Source organism: Mus pahari, chromosome 5, assembly GCF_900095145.1.
Source record: "Mus pahari chromosome 5, PAHARI_EIJ_v1.1, whole genome shotgun sequence".
NCBI lineage: Eukaryota > Metazoa > Chordata > Mammalia > Rodentia > Muridae > Mus > Mus pahari.
This window is the reverse complement of record NC_034594.1, coordinates 104,027,811-104,038,911: the sequence shown is the minus strand read 5'-3', so window position 1 is coordinate 104,038,911 and position 11,101 is coordinate 104,027,811. Positions and strand designations below refer to the sequence as shown.

Sequence of the window (11,101 nt, the reverse complement as noted above, 5' to 3'; positions counted from 1 at the left end):
CTCCCTCCATCCCTCCCTGTCTCTGTGTGTATGCCTGTCTGTCTCTGTTTGTTTCTATCTGTCTGTATCTGTCTCTGTGTGTATCTGTCTCTGTCTGTCTCTTTGTGTGTCTCTTGTCTGTCTCTCTGCACCCCTCCCTCCCTTCCTCTTTTTCTCCCTCCCACCCAGTGACATAACAATGAGCCTTTACTCCTTTCAAGAGACTCTAATCATTGTTGCCCATGAATGTTATTTTAAATGGCCTAAAGTATTTGGCCCAAATAATTACATTTGGAATCTTGAGACAGTAATGCTCTGTGAAGAAAACAATGGCAATATTTAACAAGATTTGTATAGATCTTTCTTTTCACTGTATTTCTAGGATGTGATTCTTCAGAATACATGCTTACAATAATAACAAAACAACAACAGGCTCAAGAAGTTATGCCCTAGAAAAATACACATTAGCAAATATGCTGGAAATAAATCTCAATCAATAAAATAAAAATTAAGCCAACTAGTGAAACACCATGACGAGAAAACAAAAAGCAGGACCAAGGATTTCATACTAGATTACACAGTGAGATTAAAGCAGTTATATGAAGACAATGAGAATTACCATACCTTTGAACTGCCCTTACATTGGTCCAAGAGGCTACCACTAGGCTACATCAGAGGAGGAGGAGCCTAGGCAATGACTAAAACCACAAATTGTTTCAATGGAAGGGCAACAAGAAATTACCCCACCTTTGAGACAGAAACAGACATCTAAATACAAGAAGCATGTAAAACCTCAAATAGACATGACCAGAAAATAGTCTCTCCATGTAATGCCATAGTCAAGGTGTCAAAATTACAAAGCAAACATGACAATACAAAAAAGTATAAAGGAAAATGTCAACTTACATAAAAGGACAGAAATATTAGAATAATGGCAGATTGCTCATGAGCTGTTAGCAGAATGAATAGAATGATATATTTCAAGCCCTGAAAGTAAATAACTTCTACCAATATGTCTGTCTACAAATGTTATCTTTTAAATTTTAAGAAGAAATAAGGCTGTTTCAAGATGAAAGCAATACAGAGCATTCAAACCATCCTGAAAACACACATGGATGAATGTTGTATACTGAGGAAGAAGACCATCCAACCATTAGGTAGTAAAGAATCAATTCTCTGAGAGAAATAAACAGAAGAGCTAGAAGGAAGAGCTACCATCATTCCCAATGTGGTAATCCAGCAAACCCCTAATTCTAAGATGCAGGGAGGAAGAAAAGATGTAATAAACAGCAAACAAGGCTGAAGAGTAGCAAACTATAGGGAGGAGGAAATTCTCACTGACAGCCTCTAGTTGCCTCTTAAGAAACACAGAGTAGCTTACTCCATTGAAAAGTCAAGGTCCAGAAAGAACATAAAATTGGGTGCATAGGGAGCTGGGGAGGATGTAGGAGGAACTGGGTAGCAAAAGGATGATCAAAATGTATTGTGCAAAAACAGCCTTAAATGTCAAGGTCCAAGTCTGTTGTTTTAAAGTATATATATATCATACATATATCACCGCCAAAAGGAGAATTAAGGAACGCATGGTGAAGAAGAGAATACAGCTGTCAATGTGAAATAGCTGAATGTCTGCCCAGATACATAAAACAAATGCTAGGAGGCACGAGGACTCCCCTTTGCTGCATAGCAACTGTAGGTGATTCCAATACCTCACCAGCCTTCAACACTAAAAACCAACACCAAAACTGTTCTCTAAGTGAGCTAGCTTTCACTGATATTGGCAGAATATCCCACCCACAAGAAAGAGGACGAATATTCACAGCACTTTCAAGATACTCTCCAGACCCTGGTTTACGTCCAATACATTAAAAATAAAATTACATCAATACGGAGGAGGAGGAAAAGCAAATCTGAAAGCAAAGACCGTAGTAGAAGAAGTAACTATCTTCCATTTCTATTCTCGGTAACACAGGAGGAAATCACGGGGCTTCCAGTACTTTCTGAAAACAAATGGTTAAAAGAATGTGTGAATGCAGTTCAGGTTTGTTTATGTTTGCTGAGGAACAGGAAGGGGAAATGTGTTTCTAACTATAGTTTAGTGACACACAGAAAAATAAAATAAAATAACAATTTGATCTGAAATTTTGAGGTGATGGTTCTTTTTATAGTCTTAAAATGTCTCATCTTTCAGCTGTTCCTCTCTGGGGATATCATATTGTATTTATTCAACTAAAATGGCCTGAGGATTTTACAGTCCAAATGAGCATAGGTCTTAAAAAGAATGCCCATACCAAATGTTTTCTGAATCAAAATAAAAGTTAAATAAATTCATTTGATATTTTACACACACACACACACACACACACACACACACACACACAGAGAGAGAGAGAGAGAGAGAGAGAGAGAGAGAGAGAGAGAGAGAGAGAGATATGCACACACACACAAAAATTCCAAACAAAAACCAAAAAAAAAAAAAAATCTATTGATTGCTTTTTAAATAGATACAGTTGCCTTTTCTGTTTTCCTGTAGTTCCCTTTCTTTGTTTGTGCTTTTCTTTGGTTTAGTTTGGTTTTGGTTGTGCAGCCCTGGCTGTCCTGGAACTTGCTCTGTAAACCAGGCTGGCTTAAAACTCAGAGATCTACATTTGTCTGCCTCCTAAGTAATAGGATTAAAGGTGTTTACCACCATCATCACCCAACTCCTATCTCTCAACACAGATGTTCTTCTACTCTGGCAATAAAAGGCAAAGTAAAGACAAAAACACAACAGACATTTCCATTTCATGAGTTAAGGTATTATAAAAATCCAGTAGCCATTGCTAGAGACAGGCTAGGTGACTGGAGTTTTAAAGGTAAAAATGGAAGTGGAAAGAGAGTCTCATCAGAATAAGAGAGGAAAAATAGGAAGTACAAGACCATTAAAAACAAAAGTTCCTGAGAGTGGAGGGATGGCTCAGAGGGTTGAGAGCCTTTGCTGCTCTTGCAGAGGTCCAAGTTTAGCAATTAACAGCCGCACAGCAGCTCCAAACATCTGCAACTTCAGCTTCAACGGCTCTGACATCTCCCCTGACCTCTGAGAGTACTGGACACACATGATACCCTTACACATACCCAAGGTAAATACCCATGCACGTGAAATAAAATATATCGATCATTAAAAAAGATTGAAATCCAAGAGGCAAATCAACCATAGTGAGCAGGATAGCCCAGAGAACCATGTCCTGCCTCTCCACTGCAGTTATGACATGAAAGGAAAATTGCTGGGGGGTGTTTATTGAAGGACAGGGTGGTCGATGAGATGGCCAGCAAAGGACATCCATTAAAGCTGTGTCCTAGACTGAGAAAGTGACTTTCACCAAAGCCCTGCAGGAACTGCATTACAGAAGTGGAGACAGGTTTTTTCCTATGCTGTAGGCACAAAAGCTAGCAGGTGTCATAGTCAAAACAGATGAAATGAAACACTCCTGACCCTGCAGCCTTCCAGGGGCAGCAAAAAAGCAGCAGGACTGAAGTCAGATGCAGGAGAGAGTACAAGCAGATTTTTACATTTAGACAAAGCAAGAGGATTAGGAGAAACTTAAAGGTTCATCTAGGGGTATGATGTAACATAGCATGACATAGTCAGCGCATTGTGACCCTCCTCCACAGCTGTGATCACCTACATAAGACTTACACTGACCTGTTGATGTTCCATCATGCGAGAGGAAGGACTCATAGACCCCACCTCTCCCTAAGGATCTAGAGGTAGTTAAAGGTTGCTGTGGGAGGGAGAGAAATTTTCTTCAGTGTTACAGTTGTAGGTAAATAGTCCAGGCTTCTATAAATAACCTGTAACCCACATTCCTGTAGTAACTCTAATTATACTCATTGAATCATGAAAACAAACAAAAACTGGACATGAAAGATGAATGTGAGTTATAGGAAGAGCAGGAATCCTCGGGAGTGAAAGGGGAACAGTGGTAGAAATGGGGGGTGCATATGATCAAAATATACTATACACACGTGTGAAAATGGCTTTGTAGAATCAATTAGGTGTAATTAATACACGCTTTATATAAAACTAAAGAGGGAGGGAGGAGAAGGGAGGGAGGGATGGAGGGAGGGAGGGAGGGAAAGACATTTTTTTGAGAAGTATTTCTACCTTTTCATCAAATCCTGTGAGGCAATGCCAGCACAGTTCCCAGTGTCATACAGAAAGAAGTCAGCTCTGTCAGCCATAAGCACGAATGGCTTGCAAGGGCAACACTTCTGTCTTGGCTGTAGGTGGTGGTGCTGCAGTAATGCCCTCACTAACACCATCTTTCCTAACAGCTCAATCATTCCATGACAGTATATGAGGCATCTCATAACCCTTGATGATTAAATGAAATGAATGTTCATGAGCTATGATTTCATGACATAATGTGGAGAGAGCTGTTCTGGTTTGGTATGCTGCCTTAAATGTTAAACAGATCACAGGGGCTTCTGGTACCCATCCAGGCAGGCAAGGAACTTGGCCATAGAAGCTACACAGACCAATAAACAGTGATTCTTCTTAGATCCATCAGAGAACTAATGTTCAAAGGCGATTAACTCACCCCAAAATTGGAGAAGCAAGTAGCAGAGGAAAACAAAGCACAGCCTATAGAAGAAAAAGCCAGAGTGGAAACCAACCTGGCAGCCATGCCAGAGCAGGTAAAGCTAACAGCTGTTGATCAAGGAACAGGGTAACAGCTAAAAGCTCCTGGAAGACTCAGGCCCTGAGGTCATTTTCATGAATGTTACCTCAGAATTAACAATAGACAGCAAATCAAAGCTCCAAAAATCTCAGGGAATGTCATAAAGGGTAAATGCTGAAAACCAAGTGCTAAACACCTAAGCACCAATGAGAGATAAGATAGGACCACTCAACTGTTAAAACATCAATTATCACACAGTGGCAACAAATGCCAGGATGCAAAGATCCAGGGGTTCATTTGCATTGATTGTAGTAATGTAAAATGACTCAGGCACTTTGGAAGGCACTTGGCACTTCTGGCACTTCTACTTTTAATATTTTATCCTAAATTTAATTTATTTACATGTGTCTATCTGTGGATTATATGCCATAGGTATGAATATACACTCAGATGTCAAAGAGAACCTTGAATGCCCTGCTATATGCTGGGTACTTGAATGTGGCTGCCATGACTGGTAGCTGGGAAATGAGCAGCGTGGATGCTGGTGAATGTCCTCATGCCCTCAGTAAGGACATGTGCTCATAACCACTGAGCTGTTTCTCTTGCCACACATGTGACAGTTTCTTCCAAAAGCCAAGCTCATTCTTGCCACAGTTCCCGCACTTCTTGGGACCTATACAAAGGAGTTGAATCATTGCACACAAAAATATCTGTATATTTCTTTTTCCTGTAACTGTATTCACAATAGCTCAAACCTGGAAGTCAGCAAAATGATCGCCAGGGATTGGAGGAAGGATGGGTGGTACAATACAATAAATAGTTCATTCATCAGTGATGTAAAGGAAGAAGGCATGGAGCTAAAAGGGGAGAGGGTTAAATCCTCAGTTTCCACATTAAAAGACTTGTTGGCTGTACACATATATACATATATACACATGTACACACACACACACACACACACACTCACAGACACACAATTCTGGACTTGTTGGGGGTGTGTAGACATCAGGATTTCTGGGACTTGGTGCCTAACAGCTCCAGATTCAGTGAGAGGAACTCTTTCAAGGGAATGACAGTTGCTCTCATGCTTGGGCCTCTGTGTGGGCAGAGACATGTACACATACCACTCACACATTACCACCAATATCACTGGACTGTCATAGATAGCCCATGGAAGAGTGGCAATGCACACTGGTAACTGAAAAGAAGTTAATCAGAAAAGGCTACATGGTATATAATGTCAGCTCTGGGATATTCTGAAAACCCAAATTTGAATACAGTATAAGGAACAGTAGTCCCCAGGATATTGAAGAAAGAGGCTGAGACTCAAATAGTGGAAGATAGTGCAATGATGGGGGCAAGATACTGTCTAATTGTCCACTCCCTGGTGTATAAGAAGAGTGAAGACAGATCAAAGCCCTGGGCTCTAAATGTATTAATATTTTCTTCAATCACCGCCAATTCATGTTGTGCTTGTACCTCCTAAATTGAGACCTAAACTCCTGTTTAGGCACTGGGGACTTTGAGAATTGACTTGGGCATGGAGGAGACCCACCCACCCTTCCTTTCTTCCTTCCTTCCTTCCTTCCTTCTTTCTTTCTTTTTCTTTCTTTCTTTCTTTCTTTCTTTCTTTCTTTCTTTCTTTCTTTCTTTCTTTCTTTCTTTCTTTCTTTCTTTCTTTCTTTCTTTCNTTTCTTTCTTTCTTTCTTTCTTTCTTTCTTTCTTTCTTTCTTTCTTTCTTTCTTTCCTTCCTTCCTTCCTTCCTTCCTTTTTTCTTTCTTTCTGTCTGCCTGTCTGTCTTTCTTTCTTTTCTTTCCTTCTTTTTTCCTTTCTTTTTCTGTCTGTCTGCCTGAATTGTTCATGAAAGAAGTATGAAATACTAAAACCACAATGTTTTATTTTAAAAAAGAATCCTACATATGTGTTCAAATAAATTATCCTAATCATCTATTTAATCTTTTGGGCTTTTCAGAAATAGATTGTAAAGTGGCAAATATTGGTCTTCAATGTCCTTGTGGGTTGTTTTATGGTATGAATCAGAAAGAAGAATCAGAGATGAAATATACTCACCTGTGAAGCACCATGGAGAAAACACCATCATTACATTACTATACAGGGGAGGGCCTCTTTTGTGATCTCAAGAAAGAGGCACTGATGATAATGATTACAGCCTGAGAATAGCATTTTGCTATTTGGCAATTTAAATATTATTGAAAGGTACCTCAATTGTGTGTGTTTGTGGGGTGTCAAAATTTACTAACATCTCCATTTAAGTAGCAGGGAGGGAAACACACCACATTTTCAACATTGTTCTGAGCTCATTTATGATGTCTTAGACTACATATTTAAAAGAATACATTTATACAATTTTGAGATCTAAATTGTTGCTTTTAAAAGGGTATTCCCTATACAGAAAGTAATTTTAATTATTGCTTATGTAAGCTTTCATTTTTGATTAAGCAATACTAAAAACCAAAGCAGTCTTGGGTTTAACAGTGCCACCAGTATAAAAACATATTCAACTCAGATATTCAAGAATGTCTCTCGTGGTAGAAAAATGTTGTAAAGAAATTAAAACAGAAATAAACTTGAAACACCACAGGTGCATTGTTAAAGGCAGGGAACACTGATGTATTTATATCTCAGACCCTGGAGCAAAGCTGATTTCTTAGCATAAAAACCATTTAGTTCTATTATGATAGTCACTAAAGCCCTCCATTTGTATTTATTGACATTGGGATGAAATGTTGAAATGAAAGACTTAACCTTTATGTGATGGATGGTGTTAGTAATCACACAAGAATTTCAAGCAATGTGGTGCAGGTGAGATAGCTAAGTGGACAAAGACACGTGCTGCCAGGCCTGAAAACATGAGGTAGAGTCTCCAGGACCCTCATGGTGGAAGGAGAAAACTGACTAGTCCTGTTTGGGATTGTGCTAGGGACTGTGCTCTGCCCGCTTCATCACACACACACACACACACACACACACACACACACACACACACACACACACAGCAGGATAGGAGAAGAAGATAGAAAGATAAAGAGACAAACAGAGATAGACACACAGAAAGAGGAAGAGACAGATAGACACAAAAAGAACAATGCAAAAACAGTTTAAAACATTGGCTGCCATGAAACGTCTGACATTCCTAAGAGAAACATAAAATTTAAGTGGAACAAAAGCTTCTAAACTCTCACATTGCAATTATTTTCTCTTTATAGAGATTACAAAGAACTCTTACACGTGAGCTCACTACGATATCCTAGATTAAAGAAAGACAAGCAGGGAGGACATCCTACCTTAACAGGGCGTTTCTTCCATCACTTCTGGTACACCACACCTGCCTGGTTTGAAAACCTATCATTACATCCCCAGGCTGGGAGTGGTGGTGTGCCTTGTAACTCTGATGCGTTAGGGTGACTTGCTCGTTTGAATCAGAGCTAAAATCCTGGATATTTCTTCCGCTGAGGTCGACTTCCTTAAGGTGAGGGAGTCTACATTTGCTCCATGGTCCCACCTTTAGGCTGAAGGAATATTCTTCTTTCCCAAGAGGACAGGAAACTGGAGCCTCACAGGCTCTGGACTCAGTGAGATTCGGACACTGCAGACCTCCATACAGAGGGGGCGCAATGGCCACACGAGTTCTATGCTGCAGCTTCTTCCCACATCCTTCAGGGCAGGTGGACCATGGGGAGAACTCAGATACCACACAGTCCCTGGGGCAAGGAATGAGGCAGGCTTGCTCTGTGGGGGGCTGAGGAGCAAAGTGTTCACAGATCTCATTGGCCACCATGGTTCTATTGAGCTTCTGAAGACAGCGCACTGTCCGGTGCTGTAGACCGTGCTGTGCGGTCATACATTCCACAGCCCGAGGCCTGGGCTCACCTTGGGTCCCAGGAACCAGAAGGCAGCGATGCCAGTCGGAAACCTCCCACTGGAACAGGTCACTGTGCCAGTCACATACGCGGAAACAGCTTCTTTCCTTTGGAGGTCGGCTGCTCTCATCACAGTTCGACATGGGACTCGTCCACCCTTTTATGTGAAAACACCATACAGCACGACTTTGGGCTCCGCCTGGTCCGCAGTCACCTGCACACCTTCCCCAGGGACCTGAGATAGGAAAACAAGGCTCGCCATCATTCCTCAACTCTGGTGGAAAGAGAAGTCTAAGTATTTCACAACACACGTACTACAAAAATTACAAATTTGACATGAAATGGAGGCAGGTTGAAGTTGGACACTTTGTCTCAGTTTAAGATCATGGAAATCACCTTCCATCTATGATCAGAAATACAAACTACTAAAACTTATTTGACTATTGTGAAGGTTATTTCTTTAGTCATGGAAAGTGGAAAATAAAGAAAGTGCTAACCTGTGGAGGTGTTCTAAGTACCAATGCTACTATTCAGTGCCAAGGAAACACCATTTAACAAACAATCCAACCCTTATGATTGTTATGTTTCCAAGCCTTTATATATAACTCAATATTAATCCTTCTAACTTAATATTAAAACATTCTATCTAGGTAATTTATCAGTGAAAAGTCTAGGGTCTGGAAAGATGGCTCAGCCCTTAAGAGCACTGGCTGCTCTCCAGAGATCTCAGGTCCAATTCCTAACACCCACTGATCTCAAGTGTCTGTAATTCCAGTATCAGAAAATTTAAAGCTGCCTTCTGACCTCAGGCACCAGGTGAGCACCCATTACATAGACTTGCATGCAGACAAAACACTCATATTCACAAAACTGTTAAGAATAAAAGTATTTTTAAAAGAAATATCCTAAAACTAATTTTTTTTGAGGTAGGGTTTTTACGTTTCAAATTCTTTCAGCTCACACATTACACAGCTCAAAAAGAATACATTTTTAAAAAATTGAAACACGCTGATATATTTTTATTTTCTAAATTTGTTCTCAGTTTGGGTTGGCTTTTCCTTTGGTTAATTTCAGGAAGAAAACGAAATCTAACAAGCAGAACAGCAGAGAGAAAGCATATGGTGTATGCTCTGACTATGGAAATTCTGTCCCTGGAAATAGGATGGGTATTTGTTTGTTTATTTAACACTTGGTCTTTATAGTTAAAACTTTATATAAAGCACAACACACAAACACACAATCAAATTAACTAGACTTGAAGTCTATACATCTCAGGGAAATTTTATATGGCTAGAATAGCCCATTCTGAAGCTCTAGAGATTCACATTGGATTTTACAAATTTTGTTGTTGTTGTTGTCGTTGTTAAATATACTTCTTGTACTTATCCACTACACTCACACACACACAGACACACACACACACATACACACACACACACACACACACACACACAAATCTACACACACATCTATGACAGTCCAAACTAGAATTAGCTTTGTGATCTCACTGACGATTCCTTACTTTTAGTCTTTAAAATGAAATACTACTCACTTCTAAAGACACTTGGTTTTTCTGTGTGGTACAGGTTAGCCTTGAACTCCTGGGAGCAAGCAATTCTTCTCCTTCTACCCCTCTGCCCTTCTCTGCCCTTTTACCTCTTTGCCTTTCTCTCTGCCCCACTATCCCTGTGCCCATCTGCCTGTCTGCCTCTCTGTCCTTGCCTCTGCCTCTGCCCCTTCCTCCCAAGTAGTTGGAATGACTGTGCAAACCACAATTCCTAACTGGTTTTGATTTCTGATAGGTTCAAATTCCAGGCCAACCTTCCCACCTTAGCAGATCCTTTAACTAAAGAGTTTCTGTGTAAAAAGCAAGAGATCCATTGGAGAAATTTCTCTTTTCATCTTGTCTGCTTGCCTATCCACTGGTGTTAGTCTACAAAGTCTCTCTCAGGGAGGTGAAGCATATATGGAAACCAGAAGACATTGTCAGAGCACCAGCCATAATTTTTATTTTTGTTCTCTTTTCTTTTCTTTCCTTTCTTTCTCTCATCTTTCATTTTCTTTCTTTTGAGACAAGGTCTCTCCTGGCCTAGAGCTCTTCAAGATGCCAAGCCTGTGTGGCTTGTATGCGTCTACCTATCTCTGCCTTCCCAGAACTGAGACTGAAAGCATATGCCACATTGGACCAGTCTTCTAACATGGGTTGTAGGGATTGAACTCAGGTCCGCATACATGCAGGACAAATACTTCAAACACTGAGCCATCACTCATCTTTGATCATGCATGTTTCACAAGGACAAAAAATAACCATATGTCACACCAAAGGACAAAAGTAATACCCCCTTTCACTTTCCTTACCTATGCAACCTGAACTTGAGGATATTTAGCAAAGTTAACTATACAACCTATGCCCACTAGGAGGACTCTGAAGGTCATTAAGATACGCTGCATCTGAGGAAGCAGAGTAACTAATACCAGGTGGGAAAGAAGATATAGTCTTCCTATTTCTAAATCTCATAGGCCACTCCAAATGCAGCTTAATCACTTCATGGGATATATTATGCATGTCAATCAGTTACG

At 40.2% G+C, this 11,101-nt stretch overlaps 1 protein-coding gene across 1 annotated transcript in view; it reads right to left on the bottom strand.

The window, feature by feature from the left end:
- The window catches only part of Thsd7b (thrombospondin type 1 domain containing 7B), an 872,787-nt gene that overhangs the window by 563,578 nt on the left and 298,108 nt on the right, over positions 1-11,101 (bottom strand). The window contains exon 3 of the mRNA XM_021198560.2: positions 7,946-8,756. Within this exon, the coding sequence (XP_021054219.1) occupies positions 7,946-8,756 (811 nt within the window). The remainder of the gene's footprint in view (positions 1-7,945; positions 8,757-11,101) is intronic.